Source organism: Vulpes vulpes, chromosome 12 (genome assembly GCF_048418805.1).
Source record: "Vulpes vulpes isolate BD-2025 chromosome 12, VulVul3, whole genome shotgun sequence".
In the NCBI taxonomy this organism is placed as follows: domain Eukaryota; kingdom Metazoa; phylum Chordata; class Mammalia; order Carnivora; family Canidae; genus Vulpes; species Vulpes vulpes.
In genome coordinates this window covers 176,827,303-176,846,860 of record NC_132791.1, presented here as the reverse complement: position 1 = coordinate 176,846,860, position 19,558 = coordinate 176,827,303, and the positions used below count along the sequence as shown (strand labels likewise).

The 19,558-nt window shown below is 41.7% G+C and overlaps 1 protein-coding gene across 5 annotated transcripts in view; it reads right to left on the bottom strand.

Moving 5' to 3' along the window:
• The window catches only part of CFDP1 (craniofacial development protein 1), a 137,477-nt gene that overhangs the window by 32,651 nt on the left and 85,268 nt on the right, over positions 1–19,558 (bottom strand). The window contains exons 6-7 of one of the 5 annotated variants that reach the window (XM_072731512.1): positions 8,745–8,871; positions 7,574–7,685 (exon numbers count right to left, since the gene is read on the bottom strand). The exons of 3 other annotated variants lie outside the window; for them this stretch is intronic. In XM_072731512.1, the coding sequence (XP_072587613.1) occupies positions 7,574–7,685; positions 8,745–8,871 (239 nt within the window). The remainder of the gene's footprint in view (positions 1–7,573; positions 7,686–8,744; positions 8,872–19,558) is intronic. One more of the 5 variants, XM_025993060.2, reaches the window with a different exon arrangement.

Here is a 19,558-nt window from a genome sequence, read left to right as displayed (position 1 = left end):
AGACATAGGCAGAGGGAGAAGCAGGCTCCACGCAGGGAGCCCGATGTGGGACTCGATCCCAGGACCCCAGGATCATGCCCTGAGCCAAAGGCAGATGCTCAACCGCTGAGCCACTCAGGTATCCCGGCAGCACAGATTTTAAATTTTGACTTTTTCCCTGCATCCCCCCCAACCCCAAACTTTTCATTTTGAAAAATTCCAAACCAAGAAAAGCTAATCTCCTTAATCTAGAATAGTCGCCCTGCCTGTAGAACAACCCACAATTTGGACTTGTCTGCTTGAGTGACCTCATCCAGGCCCAAGGCTCACATACCAGTTCTGTGCCTCTAACCCCTGGGTCCTCCTTATCCTTGCCCCAGACTTCTGTGCCTAACTCCAGCCTCCTTTACCCACCTGTGCAGTGGACTTTGCCTGCAGCAGCTTGCCACATCCTAGCAGAGGGCAATGACATTTGGTTGTGCTTCCCTCTCAGACCTCCTCTCCTGACACTATCCCCATCATCGTACCTCAGGCATGTGCCCACTGAGGGATCTTCAAAAGCCCCTCCCTTCTGCCCTCAATATCCCCTTCCCAGACAGTGTCTTGGTTCACTTTCTCACCACTGTCAAGTCTTGGTTCAAGGCTCAATTTCATAGTGAGGCTTACTCCTGACTGTCCTATTTAACACTTCACCCTCACCCCACCTACCCTCCCCAGATTTTTCTTCCCTTCATAACATAGCATTTTCTGACACACCGTGTAGTCTATCTGTCATGTTTACTCTCTAGCTCCATGCTGGAATGGAGACTCCACAAAGCTGGAACCAATGTCTGTTTTGTTCACTGATAAAATCCCAAGTACCTGGCACAGTGCTAAACACATGGTAGGCACCCAATAAATATTTGTTAAAAGAATGTATGAATATTGAGAAAACATCAACTTTGCACATTATAAATAGATTCCAATAATGATACCTACTAAAGTAACAATTCTCTGTGCTGGCTAATCTCGTAGCTGCTGCCCACCTTTGGCTAGGTTTTCCCTGAACTAAGTATTTCAGAGCAGGCACAGGAAAAGCATTTGTTCATTGCAACAGATGGTAGTCCCCCCTGAATGGCTGTCAGTAGCCTGGGATTTGTTAGGACAAATTCTTAACCTCAGCACCACCCCCGAGAGCCTGCAGAATGTTCAATGATCTTGTCATAAACTGCAATCTGGGCTACCAGGGGCAAAGATACCTCAATTGAAACACAAATAAAGGGGACACCTGGGTGGCTCAGTGGTTGAGCACCTGCCTTTGGCTCAGGGTGTGATCCCAGAGTCCCGCAATCGAGTCCTGCATCCAGCTCCCTGCATGGAGCCTGCTTCTCCCTCTGCCTGTGTCTCTGCCTGTCTCTCTGTGTCTCTCACGAATAAATGAATAAAATATTTAACAACAACAACAAAGGTGGTATTTGGATTTATTGTATGTGAAACTGCAGTTTTGGAACAATCAGGTCAGGAGACCTCGTTTGATGTGTGTGGCGAATGAGGTTTTTTCCCTTGACATTGGCCACCTTACGCAGGGCTGTTTTTGTTTGGTTTTAGGGGACTAGTTTTAAAGTCATTTACAGTACTATGTTATAAGCCAGGAGCAATGCCTGAGTCCAGCTTTGAAGCTAAAACCAATACTTGAATGGATGTAATTGGAGCAATTAGCTAACTCAATACTCAGCTAACTGAACTGCTTGTCAGAATCTGCCAGAAAGAATTATCCAGGTGTACAGAGTTGCTATAGGCAGCAAACTGAGTTGCACCAAAGATGAGCCCTCGCTCCAGCTGTCATACCAACCATGTCAAGGTAAGAGACTTAAGCAGATACTAACTTTCTCTCTTCTTCAGCGAGAATCAAATCGGGAGTTAGTACACACAATGAAAGGGATAAAATGGTGATAAGCAGCTAGAAAAAGATGCAAAAAGGAATTGGTTCTTCTCACTGTTGGGGGTCTTGGTGTTTGGCGAGAATCCCAGGGATAAAAAGAAAATTCTAAAAACTTCCAGTGGGACGTGGGTGGGGGAGATGGGGGGTGGGGGCTGGGGAATGAGGTCATATACAAATATGCAAGAATTCCCAATGGCAAAAAAACAAAAAACCCAAAAGGATTCCAAATGGCTTCAGACTTCTAGAAGCTTGGCTGTGCAGCAATGTCCTCATAATTGTAAAGACAAGTAATTTTCCACCTGCAGTATTATACCCATGAAAACCACTAATAAAATGTGAAGTTAGAACAAAGGTATATTCAGAAATGCAAAGTCTCAAAAATTTATCTCCCATAAACCATTTCCTCAGGATGTTACTGGAGGATGAGCTCTATGAAGATGTGAGAATAAACCTAGAAAGAAGAGAACAAGAGGTCCAAGAAACAGAGTAGTTACACAGAGGGATAAAAGGCAGGCCCAGAACAACAGCCAGACAGAAAGCCAAGAGAACAAAGAGCTGACTTGAGCAGGAGAGTAGAAGGGTCCAGAAGGGATGGGGGGGAAAGGGGGAGGGATAGAAATGACAGATTTTCTGACATAGTCAAGAACAGTATTGAGAGAGATTTTACAGCCTTGTTGAAAGAGTCTGGAAAAAATTTGTGATAGGGACATAAAAAAACAAGCAATCTAACAAATATACACACACATACATGAGAGGAAATATAACGTTAGTCCACATCCTGCCTCAGTAGCAATATGACTACAGTGATGGCAGTATCATTAAACTGGAGGACTGGAAGGAGGACTTGGGATGCAGAGGGGCAGGGTGGGACAAGAGGTCATGCTTCTTCCACAACAAGAGCTGGTGCTTCTTAAAAACTAGTTAACAGGAAGTTAATAAACAATGTCTAAAATTGATAAACCAAGAAATAACAGTATGCTAAAGACATCAGTTTAAAATATGGACCATGGGGGATCCCTGGGTGGCTTAGTGGTTTAGGGCCTGCCTTTGGCCCAGGGCGTGATCCTGGAGTCCCGGGATCGAGTCCCATGTTAGGCTCCCTACGTGGGGTGGAGCCTGCTTCTCTCTGTCTCTCTCTGTCTCTCATGAATAAATAAAATATTAAAAATAAAATAAAATAAAATATGGACCATGGGGCACCTGGGTGGCTCAGCTGGTTGAGTGTCTGCCTTCTGCTAGGGTCATGACCCCAGGGTCCTGGGATTGAGCCCTGCATTGGGCTCCCTGCTCTGCGAGGAGTCTGCCTCTCTCTCTCCCTCTGCTTGTACATTCTCTCTCTGTCAAATAAATAAATAAAATCCTAGAAAAAAAATCAAATAAAATATGGACCAAAAAAATATCAGAACTAGCTAAAGGAGTCGGGAGAGCAGGGCCCAAGATTGCATCAGGAGACTGAACAGTACATTTGTTTCTGCAAACTATGCACCTATATGATCTCTGACTTGAGACCCAATCTGGGTTAATACATCTTTCTGTTCCTTTAGCAGAAAAGAAGAGAAAGGGATTTTTCTGTGTGGCCATCAGTCTGGTAGTTATTATTAAGCGCTTGGTCCTCCTGGTTGGCAATGGGTTCTTTCTGACCTCTGCTGCTCTTGTCATTTAACATGTTTCTTATTGTTTAATGCTTAATAAAGATTTTCTACATGTACAATCCTTCTCATAACACTGAAGTACCTGAATTGAGCTGTATTTGACAGTGTTCTCTGTATGGGTCACTTGTTCCTTTAATTAATGTATTTATTCATTCAAAATGTCTTACACTCCTGCCATATGCCAGCAGCCAGGCGGCTGCCAGGGAAACAAAGAAAAGGACAGCCTCATTAGGGTTCAGAGGGAGCTACAGCCCCTGAGGGGGCCTGATAAATTTTAGGGATGAAATCCTTTCCTTTCTCCTCCCTCAAACACCCAGTATAACATTTTTCAGTGTAGACAATCTCTCTCATTTGAGATTGAGACAATCTCAAATGCAAACTCCAGGTCCATCGTGACTCCTGAACCAGAGGTCCTCTGGGCTCAGGGCCTGAGGAGCTGTACTATATATACTAGGAGCATATGACAATTTGAAGGCCTTTATTTTTTTTCTTTTTTAAAAAGATTTTATTTATTCATTCATGAGAAAGAGAGAGAGTGAGAGAGAGAGAGAGAGAGAGAGAGAGGCAGAGACACAGGTGGAGGGAGAAGCAGTCTCCATGCAGGGAGCCCGATGTGGGACTCGATCCTGGGTCCCCAGGATGACACCCTGGGCCTGAAGGCGGCGCTAAACCGCTGAGCCACCAAGGTTGCCCTTGAAGGCCTTTAGAGAAAGTTCCTGATGCCTCCCACTGATGCACATTACCACTTAAGTAATTATCCAAACATCATGGTTTGAAGATAAACTGAATGGGCTGTCCAAACTTTCAGGTAAGGCTATGGACTTATTTTGGGTCAGCCAAACTAAGTCACTGAGGAGTCACGAGGCTAGTTTTCAAAAATAATGACAGATATAGAAATTGAGGACTTAAAAAAAAAAGACTTTTATTAATTTGAGAGAGAGTGCACACACAAGAGAGCGTAAGCTGGGGGAGGGGCAGAGGGAGAGGCAGAGAATCCCAAGCAGACTCTGTGCTCAGTACAGAGCCCAATGTGGGGCTTGATCCCGTGACCCTGAGATCATGACTTAGCTGAAACCAAGCCTGACTAACTGAGGGTTAAGGTGAGGCCAGGAATAAAGTGGCTCTGCCTTCTACATCTGGTTCTGAATGCATCAGGCAGATCACGCCCCTGGAAAAGCCGGTGAAACAATCTGTTCCCCAGGGAGTACACCACTGAAATGATGAAAGAGATGAAAGCTACAACATTCTTCTAAGACTTAATATAAAAGGTCTTCCAAAATCACATTTATTTCTCAGTAGGTCTTGTATGCTGTTAACTAGAATATGAAGAATATAAAACTATTCACAGCTCTCAGAAGATCAGAAGAATGGCCCTAATTTTATTAATAGTCAAGCTTCACTATCCATCCCCAAGTACATGGAGTCCAAGTAGCACAATTTTGCAATTATTCTGAAGACTGTTTCTCAGGCAGACAAGACACCCCTTATGATGACAAAATGAAGCAAATTCCAGTTATTGAAAGTTGGAAAAAAAAACACAAAGTGGGTCTTATTCACCAGGGCAACTTTAAGGGGCAGTGGCACTCATTCCACGGCTATTTGGGATGGGCTTCCTCCGCCGTCAGGCACTGCTCCACCTGCTGTGTGGGGTGTATCAGGCAATGATGGACCCAGACTTAGAAGAAAAAAATCAAACTCCACAGTGCCTCCAACTTGCTCCCCCCCTCCACAAGGCAACCAAATGCAGTCAAACCCCTGCCTTGGCCCCCATTCTGTGTTCAAGCATTCTTGCACTGACAGCAGAGAAGGAAGAGAAGCTTCTTTAACTTGTCAGTCCTGTCTTTTACAGCAGTACCCACCTGCCCCATTTTTTTGAAATGTACATACAGTGAAATGCACAGATTTAGGGTACAATTTATCTTCCAGTTTAGTAAATGCTTGTGTAACTCACACCCTAGTCACCATATAGAATATTTCTATCCTCCCAGAAATTTCCCTTCTCAGCCAATTCCCACTCCGCATTCTGACTTCTATTGTCCTAGATTAGTTTTGCCTTCTTTTGAACTTATGGAATAATATGGTATTTATTCTTTTGTGTCCGGCTCTCTCATGTAGGTTTCTAAGTTCATCAGTGCTGTGTGGCCTGCTCCTTGGTTTGGCTACACTTGGCTTATCCATTCTCCTGTCAAGACGCACCAGGGCTGTTTCCAGTTTTGTGTTACCATGAATAAAACATTTTCATACAGGTTATTTAAAAAAAAAAATTTAAGACATGCTTTAATTTCTTTTGGATGAAAACCCAAAAGTAGAATGCTGAATCACAGGGTAGGTGTATCTTAAATGTAACAAAATGTGAAACAACTATCCAAAATGATTAACCCTCATGGTTTAGGTTCCCACCAGCAACACATCAATAGCTGTTCCATATTCTCACTGACACATAGTGTTCTCAGTCTTTTTCATTTTAGCTATTTCTGGGGGTCTGAGTGGAGATCTACTGTGGTTCTAACTGGCATTTGCCTGATGACTAATGCTGATGAAAACTTTTTTTCTGTAATTTTTTGTGAAATGTCTAATTTTTTCCCATTAAAAAATGGACTTGTCTTTTTATTGTCATAGTTATTTTTTTTAAATTAATTTATTTATTTATGATAGTCACAGAGAGATAGAGAGAGAGGCAGAGACACAGGCAGAGGGAGAAGCAGGCTCCATGCACTGGGAGCCCGACGTGGGATTCGATCCCGGATCTCCAGGATCGCGCCCTGGGCCAAAGGCAGGCGCCAAACCGCTGCGCCACCCAGGGATCCCTGTCATAGTTATTTTAAGTATATACATCAGATATATATATTTTGCAAATATTTTCTTTCATTCTGTGACCTGCCCACTCACTTAATGGTATCTCTAGATGAGCAAGAGGAGGGCTACTGGGTCAACATAAAAGCAAAGAAAGTAGTGACATCACAGATCTAAAGAAACAAGTTGATCAGCATTTCTTCTTTAGCAAATACAGAATCATTTTCATTCCATTGCCTAAGAACAAGCTAAATTTTAGAGAGACATAATCTTTGATGGCGACCTTTCAGATAGATGCTGTGCTGCAGAGTCTCGAAGTAAATCACAGGAAACGTTTAAAAAGGAATGGGCCTCTATCAAATTAGAATCAGAGAGGGAAGTCCTGAAATGCCAACATGATTGTCATCAAACCAGAAAGTTTTTGTTTTAAATAAGGGGTGGGAAGTGAAAAAGGCAAGGCAAGGAAGTCTTTAAAAACTTCATTCTACATTCCGGTTATTATACGGCCATTCCTTTTTTTGCTCTCCCCACAAGCTTATTAAAAAACAAGAAAAGGGGATCCCTGGGTGGCGCAGCGGTTTGGCGCCTGCCTTTGGCCCAGGGCGCGATCCTGGAGACCCGGGATCGAATCCCACGTCAGGCTCCCGGTGCATGGAGCCTGCTTCTCCCTCTGCCTGTGTCTCTGCTTCTCTCTCTCTCTCTCTCTGACTATCATAAATAAATTAAAAAAAAAATTTAAAAAAAAAATAAAAAACAAGAAAGGAAGTAATGGCGGTTAGAGCAAGGCATTAAAACTGTGCAACTTCTGGGCTGCACTCTAATTCATCTGCCATGTGGGCTGCCCCCACCCTGGAGCAATCACTCCTTCACATTTTCTACTTCAGTGACTGAGACACAGAGAGACCAATTTAACTGCGAGAGGCTGTGGACATTATTAATCATTAATGCCCTAAAAGAGCCTCCATAGAACAGACATATTGCATTATTGGTTACTCCTGATCATCTGGAAAGGCCAATAATCATCACTACCCCACCTCCACTGCCTCCCACTGATCCCTGACTTGCTGCCTCTGTAGGGCACCCGACCTATTTGCAGCTAGGCAGAGTTTGCTTTTTTCTCTCTCCTGTAATTAATTAATCCAAACAAAATCCTTTAAAACAACAGAAACAGGTGAAAAGGAACAGGAAAGAGGGTAATAATAAGGATAAACTGTTGCAGCAATCCCACCTGTCCAGACAATCCTGCCAGCCTGGTATGCTCTGGAGAACATCTGCACTTCTCCCCAGAAAAAGTCTGTATAGGCCAGCAGCCCTGTCTGATGATGGAGGTGGTACAGGGACTGGAGGAGGTTTCCATCAGAAGAGAGGGAGAAGGGAAAAAAGGTGGAATCTTTGACTATTCATGTGAAATTGTCAAAACAAGGCTAAAAAAGAAAGGAAAGGTGGGACCCTCCCAGCACAATCTATACTCTATCAAACTGAAACAAATCTGGAGATGAAGAAAAAAAAGCCTCTTTACTAGGTCAAAGGCTAAGGGTACACATACTGGGCTGAGAGAAGGCTCAGGTGCCCCTAAAATTAGTCTCCCGAGGAGGACAGTCCATGGACTCAACTAATTCAATGATCCTTCTGGAGCTAGCCATCTATTTTTGCATTGGCTTTGTCTTCTTATAAATGCTGTAATCTGCTCTCTGGTCAGGTTTCAAAGACCCCAGATCTCTTGATTTACAAGGAAATGTTTGAGCTATTAGAACATAAAATTCAAAAAAAAAAAAAAAAAAAAAAAAAAAGAACATAAAATTCGTGGGACACCTGTGTGGCTCAGTGGTTAAGTGTCTGCCTTTGGCTCAAGTCATGATCTCAGGGACCTGGGATAGAGTCCTGCATCAGGCTCCTCACAGGGAGCCTGCTTCTTCCCCTATGTCTCTGTCTCTTTCTGTGTCTCTCATTAATAAATAAATAAAACCATAAAAAAAAAGCAGCATGATTTAGTTATTGGGGGGAAGGGGCAGAGAAAGAGGGAGAGAGAGAATCTCAAGCAGACACCCCACTGTGCAAGGAGCCCAACATGGGGCTCAATCCCACGACCCTGAGACCATGGTCAGAGCCCAAAGCAAGAGTCAGATGCTCAACCAACTGAGCCACCCAGGTGCCCCCCCCCCCCCCCCCCCAAGTAATGTTTTCTTTAACCCAACTCAGCCATCTATCCCTACAGGCATTCTCTGATACCAACAAACCTCTACAACCTATTTCAAAGGTTCTACTCTCTGATAATTTCCTCTTACCCTTTGTTGCTTCAATACATTAGTACTTCCACTAACCTCAATAGCAAATTCTGGAAGGAGGAAAAAAGAGAATTTGGAAGCAGTGACAGGGTATATGGAAGACATTAGTTTTACCTTCAGGTCTTGGAAAATGTCAAGCACAGGCGATAAAAACCAGCTTCTGTTGGAGGCTGCTCTTAAGACCACTGGGCCCAGTTTCCCACGAAGGCAGAAGGTCAAGGGATCATTCATCAAGTTGAAACTGTAGGAGTTCAGAGTCTGTAACCCCAATGATTACTGCCCCAATATGGCAATGATTATTTTGAATTAAAGGTCCTTGAGAAATAGTACAAGGAAGACTCTCTGACCCTTCTCCATCCACCTAAAAGCAGAAGATAAATCTCCCATGTGAAAGGTGCCTTCCCTGTACCAGAAGGGTAGAGGGCATCCTTATCACCAGAGATGGGAGAATTCAGGGCCGAGAAGGTCATAAAAATAAATCTTGTTACTTCACCAATTTACTACCCCCCCAGCCCAAATTGCTTTGTCTTGTCAATTCTTCACAAATTTGTCTCTTTGTTTAAAGGGTATAAAAGCAAAAAAGAAAGAAAGAAAGAAAGAAAGAAAGAAAGAAAGAAAGAAAGAAAGAAAGAAAGAAAGAAAGAAAGAAAGAAAGAAAGAAAGAAAGAGAAAGAAGAGAAAGAAAAAGAAAGAAAGAAAGAAAGAAAGAAAGAAAGAAAGAAAGAAAAGAAAAGAAAGAAGGAAAAGAAAGAAAAAAGAAAAGGAAAGGGGAGAAAAGAAAAGAAAGAAAAGAAAAGAAAAGAAAAGAAAAGAAAAGAAAAGAAAGAAAAGAAAAGAAAAGAAAAGAAAAGAAAAGAAAAGAAAAGAAAAGAAAAGAAAAGAAAAGAAAAGAAAAGAAAAGAAGGGGTATAAAAGCTTCCTGCTTTGGTCACTTTGTTGACTCCCATATTTTTATGGGGCTCCCAAACATACAAAATTAAAAATTTTCTCCTATTAATCTGTTTTATGCCAATTTAGTTATTTGATCAGTTGAAGAACTTAGAAGGGAAAATTTTTCTACTCCTATAAAACTAAAGAGACATCATTCAGTCTCAAAGTGCATGTGGGTATCAGAAGATAGGGAGGGAAGAGATGGGGACTAGCATCTTACAAATGAATCTAATCTGGAGGTCTAGACTTCTGGTGACAACCACAATTGATGTCAGAGCACATCACGGTGGGGGACCTCTGGTATCTGCTTTTACCTGTGCCTACAGATGCCACTGCTGTCAGAAGCATGCAGCTGCTCAAGTTCTAAATTACAGACTTAACCTGTTTTCTCCCCCCTCTTCATCAATGACTCTTTTGTTTCCCTTTTCATTTTTCTGGATAACATCTCTCTTGTAATTCTATAAAATAGACATCACAAGGGGAAAACTGAGTTTTTATACACCTGAAAAAGGCCATTTACCCTTAAAATCCAAGGGATATCTTTCCTGGGTATGGACTCTTAGGCTCTATGTTATTTTCTCCCAGAACCATGAATATGTTTTTAAGAAAAAAAAAATCTTTTAAAGACTTATTTGATAGAGAGCACATGCATGCACAAGTTGGGGAGGAACAGAGGGAGAGGGAGAGGGAGAGAGAGAAGCAGACATCCCGAGCGTGGAGTCCGACACAGGGCTCAATTGCATGACCCCGAGATCATGACTGGAGCCAAAACCAAGAGCCAGACGCTTAGCCGATTGAGTCAACCAGGGGCCCCAGAACCATAAATATGTTTGTTGGGTCAGCATCATCTTGTACCCAATGTTGACTCTGATGCCAGCCAACATGAATCTTGCTTCTTCTTCTTCTTTTTTTTTTTTTTAGATTTTATTTATTTATTCATGAGAGACATAGAGAGAGGCAGAGACACAGGCAGAGGGAGAAGCAGGCTTCATGCAGGGTGCCCGACATGGGACTTGATCCCAGGTCTCCATGATCCTGCCCTAAGCCAAAGGCGGTGCTAAACCGCTGAGCCACCGGGGCTGCCTGAGTCTTGCTTCTTTATAGGCTGGATTATCTGTTCTCTCTGGAAGCTTCTGGGATTTTTCCATATCTTTCATGTTCTGAGGTTTCTGTTAGATGTGTTTTTAAAAAACAAAATTCAACAGAGTAAACTTTAATAATTCATAAATCAGGCAGCATCCATTCTAGCAAGCAGAAAGGAGCTCTTAGGAGGTGTACAAAATAGAAGATATTTATAAGGAAGTGGGGGCAGAAAGTGACTGGTAAAAGAAAAGAAAGAACTGTTTAAGACTGGATTATTTTCCCTGAAGTTTTATGCAGATTACCTTATTTTCCTTTGAGGGATGGAGAACAAGAATGTGCAGACTACTTCATAGGTGCCAACCAGAAAATTCCAGATTAACTGTGGTAAAATTCCACTCCAAGTGAGGCTGAATCTGCACTTAAATCTGCAGGTGACAACCTTGGGCCTGTAGTTCCTTTTTTCTTTTTTAAAATTTATTCATGAGAGACACAGAGGCAGAGACACAGGTAGAGTTCGGAGAAGCAGGCTCCCTGTGGGGAGCCTGATGTGGGACTTGACCTCAGGACCACCACCTGAGCCAAAAGCAGATGCTCAACCACTAAGCCACCCTGGTGCTCCTGTAGTTCTAACAGTATAAAATGTCAGTCTTCTTACACTGATAAATTCACAGAGGGCACTCTGGTGAACCCACCCTTCCATTCTACGGATTCTTTTCTTCTATTTGGGATTTTTTTTTCATTATTTTTTAGGGTGTGTTCCCCTCCATTTTCCCCTCTTCTAGAACTCACTAGATAAACCCTGGAACTACTTCTTTTTTTAAAAAAGACTTTATTTATTTATTTATTTAATTTATTAAAGATTTTTATGTATTTATTTGTGAGAGAGGCAGAGACACAGGCAGAGAGAGAAGCAGGCTCCATGCAGGGAGCTGGATGTGGGACTCAATCCTGGGACTCCAGGATCACACCCTGGGCCAAAGGCAGATGCTCAATGGCTGAGCCACCCAGGCATCACAAGATTTTATTTATTTATTCATGAGAGACACAGAGAGAGAGGAGATATAGGCAGAGGGAGAAGCAGGCTCCATGCAGGAAGCCCGATGTGGGACTGGATTCCAGGACCCCGAGATCATGACCTGAGCCAAAGGCAGATAGATGCTCAACCACTGAGCCACCCAGGAACTTCTGAAATGAACCATTACTGTATTCACTCTCTGTCAGCCTTATCTCTTTTTGTTATTTTATAGAGAATTCTTTGGCTTTTTCTCCTGTTCCCTTTAGTTCTTCTCATTATGCTATGTAGCCTCTTTAATGAGGTTCTAGCTAAGCGACCATATTTTATTTCCAAGATCTAGGAAATAAACTTCATTCTTTACCATAATAGCTGTTCTTATTTCATGAATATTCTCTTTTTATACTTTTCAGGGTATGAACACACCTTCCTTAAAGTCGTCTTCTTTATGGGGCACCTGGGTGGCGCAGTTGGTTAGGCAACCGACACTTGGTTTCAGCTCAGGTCATGAGAGTCATGAGATCAAGCCCTGAGTTGGGCTTCAAACTCAGTGCAGAGTGTGCTTGAGATTTTCTGTCTCTCTACAGTTGCCCTTCTCCTGCTTTCTCTCTCAATTAAAAAAAAAAAGTCTCCTTCTTTATATTCTATTTACTTGGATCCTCCCCCATTTAACTTTTCAATTTCCAGAATTTGGAGCTTCTCTTTTATAACTGATGTTAGAAGTTTTCCTCTGATGTTTGGTGACTGAGCTATGTGCTTGCTCTGATGTTTCAGGTCCTCAGTACATCAGTCTATTCACCAGAGCCTATATCCAGTAATCACAGGGAGGGGATAGGACATAGAGGGCTTTTAGACTTTTAGATTTCTACTTTAATAGGATTCCATCCACCTTCTGTCCTTCAGGAATTTCTCAAATTCCTAGACTACCAACAACATTCTTTTTTTCACCATTGTTAAAAACATCAGTCTGATTTAGGAGTTTGGGGTACATGTGTGGCAGCATGTGTTCAATTTACCATCTTGAGACATTTAGCAGTGGCTATAGAGCACTGACTAGGTAGAGAGTGTAGAGAGTGTTCTATATACAAGCCACTAATACCAAGCAACTGAAAAATACATGTCTTATAGTAGAATACAAGATTCCTTCCAAGTCTCAAAACGGGCCTTTGTATGAGGCGTCTTTAAAATGATGGATCCTTTTTTTTTCCTTTGTTAACCAAACAAAATCTCCTGTTACTTTTTATGATTTTCTGGTAATTGGTTTTGAGATGCCTTAATAGGACAAACTCTTCTGATTAATGAAATAGCAATTTATAAGTTAATAAACATTTTTTTTCCAAATAAACATTTTCTTTCTTTTTTTTTTGTAAATATATTTTTTAAGACTTTATTTATTTATTCATAGAGACGCAGAGAGAGAGAGGCAGAGACACAGGCAGAGGGAGAAGCAGGCTCCATGCAGACAGCCCCACGTGGGACTCGATACCGGGTCTCCAGGATCATGCCCTGGGCTGCAGGCGGCGCTAAACTGCTGCGCCACTGGGGCTGCCCCAAATAAACATTTTCTAAACCAAATGTAACACCAGCCTTATGAGTATGGCTGTCATGAATCATTTCACCAATATCTGACTGATAAAATCACATTTTTAGAATTGCAAAGCTGAGAAATGACCTTGGGACAGAGGTATCCATAACCCTGGGCCCCCTGGGGCTCCCTTCGAATCATGGAACATCACCAATAACCAATTACTAAAAGAAAAAATAATTTGGGAGAAGAAGTAATTTCTAAAAGTTCTCCAAGATAACTCAATTTAAAGGAGACTGTTCTTTCTCTAGTAAATGGAAGAAAGGATAATGCCTCTTATAATAAATGCTAGGTTAATAACATTTACTTACAGAAGTTAAAATTTCTCTTTCTTACACTGAAATATTCACAAAATTCAAATACCTATCTTGCTCGATTCAAAGCTGTTTCTTTTGAGTAATGGATGGGGAAATTCTTCAATAAACTGTCACTGCTTTGGGGTAAAAAGCAAAATAACAAATAGAAGATCAGTTTTATTAAGGTTATGCAATAAGAAGAAAAGTATCTTCTATTTTATTTATTTTTTTGAAAAGTATTTTTTAAATGAGATTTCTGCCTGCAAGTGAAGTTAATGCTGCAACAAAGAAATTAAGCAATAGAAGCCTGACAATAGGCTCTCTGCTTCTCTGGTTCTTTTCTCTCCGACTGTTTCTCATTTGCTAAGTAAGAAAGAGTTAACTCATAAATTAGAGGAATGTTGTTTCAGCTCCACAGAAAGCTTTTAAGAATAGGGTCAATGCAAGGACTAGATTCTTCATTAACTCATTAACAAGATAGGTCACTGTGGCCTCAGGGTTCGTTTTATCAGCAGGAAAACCTCAGCTGGTAATGGCTGGTTGTTTCCTGCACATCTCAAAATTCAGAATGGAGAAGCAGACTCCATTGTGAGTCTGCTTCCTGGCTTGGAAGGAAAGAAAATATTTTCATGATGACTATTCTTTTCTCAGGCTGGTGTTACACTTGGCCCAAAGGCCCAATGGGCAAACTTGGGGCTTTTACTCCCAGAGACTTTCTAATGCTTTTTGTTTCCAGTTAATTATGTTCTAATGATGTTATGTGTAACCTCATTGGGTTTTACTGACAAGGCACTACTTTTTAAGTGAATTTTTTGGTAAATGTTAATAGCTGTAAATGAGGCAAGTTTCAGCAGTGATTGCTTGCCCATCTATCCGCCTGCACCGCGTACAGCAGCTACCATTCTCCCTGATGGCTCCTTTTCTTGACTGTGTGACCTACTGTTCAGAGCCCAAAATTGATTCAAAGCTATCAATAACCTTATGGAAACCCAACTAGTTTTGCTCTCATGTTCAGAAAGGCTTTTTTTTTTTTTGTAGTGGTGAGCCTGGCATTCACCTTGAGGAAGAAAACAGCGAAAGATCGTACAATCATTGCACTGCCAAAAGACTGGTAATTTCTCACCAAAATAAGTGATTGGTTGGATCAGCAGAGAGCTTAAAGCAAAACTCCAAAGTAAAACCTCTCAGTGGGGGAATTATACGTCAAGATCCTGTGTATTAGGCATTGCTCTGGCAATTAAGCCTTGAGAAGGCTTCTTTGGCCTTACTGTAAATAGCAGGTTTCAGCAGGGTATAAGGAAAAAAAGACCTGACTTCCCACCCTCCCTTCCCAGCCCCAAACCAGCACTGCTGACACAGCTTCCACCGCGCCAAGAAAAGGAAAGGCAGCCACAGCATTTCTGAGGAGGTAGAGAGGTTGTGCTTCCTTCCCACTTCTTGCTTTTGTGACCATTTCTAAGACTCCCTTTCTGTGTTCCATTTACTGCTCTTCCTTTTTTTTTTTTAAACTTTTTATTTTATTTTACTTATTTATGATAGGCACACAGTGAGAGAGAGACAGAGGCAGAGACACAGGCAGAGGGAGAAGCAGGCTCCATGCACCAGGAGCCCGACGTGGGATTCGATCCCAGGTCTCCAGGATCGCGCCCTGGGCCAAAGGCAGGCGCTAAACCACTGCGCCACCCAGGGATCCCCATTTACTGCTCTTCCCAAGCAGCCAGCTGAGGTGGCAGTATGCTACAAGTGGAAAGACCTGGCTGCAGGAATTGAGAGGCCTAGTTTCTGGGCTCTGCTCTGGTCCTTAGACTCTCTGTGCTCCTTTCCCACGGCCTCGTTCACTTCTAAAACCTTAGTGGCATTTTCTTAATTCCTAATACTTGTACAGTACACATTTTCTAAGCTAAACACTTCAAATATGCACTTCAGGGTCCTGATGATTACAGGCTACACCACGGATGTTCCCAGTTTCTAGCACACTGCCATGACCAGCTTGTGGAGCCAGCAATGCTGGGGGTTTTATAATCCTCTGCTGATGTTAGAGTTTACTTTTTACTTTTTTTATTTTTTAAAAGATTTTATTTATTATTCATGAGAGACACACAGAGAGAGGCAGAGACACAGGCAGAGGGAGAAGCAGGCTTCAGGCAGGGAGCCCGACGTGGGACTCGATCCTGGGCTGAAGGCAGGTGCTAAACTGCTGAGCCACCTGGGCTGCCCTAGAGTTTACTTTTTACTGTAAGATGTACAGATCAGTGGTACTTTCTAATTATTATTGTTGGGGAAAAACTCTGATTTATTGTTTGATAAACTGCTACTCACAAATCCATGTTAACACTTGTATTTTCAGTGGTATCCTCCCGCACTCTCCAGCAAGAACAAATCAGTAGTACAACAGGCACTTATGTAATATAAAACTCTGCTATCGGGATGCCTGGGTGGCTCAGTGGTTAAGTGCCTGCCTTCCACTCAGGGTGTGATCCTGGAGCCCCAGGATCGAGTCCCACATCAGGCTCCCTGCAGGGAGCCTGCTTCTCCTTCTGCCTATGTCTCTGCCTCTCTCTCTCTCTGTCTCTCATGAATAAATAAATAAAAATCTTAAAAAAAACAAAACAAAACCCACCTCTGCTATCTCTGCTTAACAGTAGCTTTGGCAAAAGAAAAAAAGACTGTTTTCTTTACCAGCTGACTCATTAACAGAAACACCATAAAAATATGTTTAATTAGAGTAAGAGGGGCAGGTAGTAAGGAGGTCACACTGCTGGCTCATCACTTCCCACCCTCAGTGGAGTTCTTGGAAGAAAACCAGACTTAAGGTTAGATCCATCAACGAACAGTCTCCATGAGCTCCAACTTGTGGTTCTTGGGCAAGATGGAAACTAGCCTGGTTCTTGGGAAAATGGAAAAAAAAAAAATCTCTGGGTTAAATGTAAAGACTCTATTGCATGACAATAAACATTTCTAAATACATCAGCAAAAACCCTTTCACATTTTAGCTGGTTAGAGAACAAAATGCTTATGGAATGAGACAGCCAGTTCTCTCTGAATGTACATGTTCTTCTCTCTGGTTTAATGGCAGCTCCTTTACTGAGGAATCCACCTCTGAGCAGTCTTCAAGCGGCTTGGGAAAAGCTTGGCTATGATTCCCTCACATTACTGTGTTGCCTTCATTTTTCTCCGGCAAAAAAGGTGCCAGTCCACATTAGTCGATGAGAAACAATCGCTAATGGAATTGTTCCAAAATGGGAAGGAATCTGAGAGAAAATATATGTCCATGACAAAACAGCTGGGGCAATTCCCACAGTCTTAAGGGGAACATAAGGCCCCAGAGCACGTAAGGGAAGCCTGGGAGGGATTTCATGATCTCATCACTAGCTCAACTATTTTAAAAGCTTCTAAATAGAAACCAAGCACTAAGATTTGGAACTATCTTACCTAGTAAACTAAGTGGAGCCTCAAAGGTAGCCTGGTGAGCTAAAAATGATCAATCTCTTAATATTGACTAGCCCTCTCCATCCTGCCATACCACTGTAAATCAATCAATGCAAGATCAGCTAGGGCAAGGCTGATTTCCTAAGGAGGCAAAGGAAAGGGAATAATTCAGTGGACCACTGGGTAGCTGAGTAGACTGGGTAATGAGTATGTAACATCTTTATGCCAAATTTTTAAAAGGCATTTAATTATAAGAACATATTAAAAATCTCTAGTAAGAAACTGTTTGCCCTTTGTCCCCAAATTAAACCAGCATGAATGATTTGAGAGCTCTTATTTTGCGCAATTATGGTAAGACAATGGGCTTTAATAAACCATAGTTACTTGAAACCCAATGGATCAATTGCTTGGCTGTTGGATGAAGCTAACCAACCTCTAGCAGTAATGCACAAATTCTGAAGCCAATGAAAAGCTTGCCTTTTCAGCATATACAAGGCTTTGGAGGCCTATACATTTCTTTTTCATTACTATAACACAAACATAAAAAGCAATCAGGGTGATGATTGCACAACAATATGAATGTACTAAGTATCATTAAACCGTATACTTTAAATTATACATAAAATTATACATAATTAATTATTATACATAATTATACATAAAATTTAAATTTTATGTTTCGTGAATTTCACCTCAGTAAGAAAACAAAGGAATCAGGAGATAAATCAGCTTAATTGCTTTAGAAAACAAAATCATGAGAAGCAGGCCTATTCGAAAATATCCATAAAACAACGGTACAATTCATCATCAAACAATCCTATTATAATAGCTCACGTTCAGATGTTTTTATAGAAGTGTATTCACGGGTGTCTGGGTGGCTCAACCCATTAAGCGTCTGCCTTTGGCTCAGGTCAAAATCCCACGGTCCTGGGATCAAGCCCCCCCATCTGCCTCCCTTGCCCCTGCTCATGTTCTCTCTCTCAAATAAATAAATTAGGGCAGCCCCTGTGGCCCAGCGGTTTAGCGCCACCTTCAGCCTGGGGTGTAATCCTGGACATCCAGGATCGAGTCCCACAACAGGCTCCCTGCATGGTGCCTGCTTCTCCCTCTGCCTGGTCTCTGCCAGTCTCTCTCTCTCTGTGTGTCATGAATAAATAAATAAAATCTTAAAAAAATAAATTAAATTAAAAAGAAGTGTGTTCACATGAGAAGAAAAAAAAGAAGGAAAGTTGAATGCAAGACTATTCAAAATAAATTCTTAGAATGAAAATAATAATCTTTAAGAACAACCCAGAATCAATACCTTTTAGGAAAAATGTCCCCAGAACCTGTGAGAGAATGTAGTTAACAGGAGTTTAAGATCATTTGTCTTCCTGTCATGACTTGTTTGAGGGAGGCCAATTAGAAGCTGGAATATAAGGAATGTAACTGAGTGAATCTTAAGAGCTTGAGATATGTTGACCTTTCTTCTTTAAAGATTTTTTAAATTATTAATTAATTTAGAGAGGCATGTGAGTAGAGACAGGGGTGGGGGGGGTGGAGAGAGAGAGAATCTCAAGCACACTCTGCACAGAGCACAGAGCCTGATGCGGGGCTGGATCAAATGATCCTGAGATCATGACCTGAAATCAGCAGTTGGTGGCTTAACCAACTGAGCCACTCAGGTGTCCTGAGAAATGTTGATCTACGACATGTGTTATTTGGTCCTACATTAGTACTAGCTGCCACAAGGCCTGGTCTTGTAGTAGTGACTATAGTCAGGCTGCACTAGGAATAATCAAGGTCCTCTTCAGATGAAGTCTGGAAGCTTCCAGATCTCTAACCAAAAAGAAATCTGCACATCCATTAAGAGAAAATAAAAGAACTGGATGGTAGTGTGAACAGCATGAAGTGATGGTTAAAACAAGTGTTCAGTGTTCAAATACATTGTCCATGAAGACCTGCCTCCCTCGCTGTGAGACACACACCGTGCTCACTCGTCTAAGCGTGAACAGAAAGGAGGGAAGATTATGTCCTAGATTCCCACATAAAAGCTCCTGGTGAAATGTAAATGAAATAGCCCAAGGACCAAGAATGTTAATTAGCCAAAGTTCTTTGGGAATAATTGCTCTACTACACATAATACCAGAAGGGCAGGTAGAGTGAAAGAAAGAAGAATATACTACTGAGTTTCTAGATATTCTACACCAGGTATACTTTGATTTTCCAAAACAGCTCTAAAGACTTCTACTCAAAAAAAAAAAAAAAAAAAAAAAAAAAAAAGTCAACACCCACTTGCAAAAAAGATTAGTATGCCATCCAAACTCTGGAAATAACTGTGCTCCATTCCTCTCCTTTGAGGTAGTATTTTGCTACCTAATACAGATTGGGAAATCTGGTCAGTCCCCAGGACTTTCCGGCCCCACCACTGAAAAGTGATTTCGCTTTCCTTGGGAAAATTCAGATGTTCTCATCTATCCTTCTCACAAAACAGCACGTAGTTGATGCCACAACACACTCTGGGAGCTCAAGTTCAGTAACTTGAGTCAGTATTCCTTCATTCGTATCACAAAAACACTGATCTAAAGTACCCTGAAAAACAGCAATAAAAGTT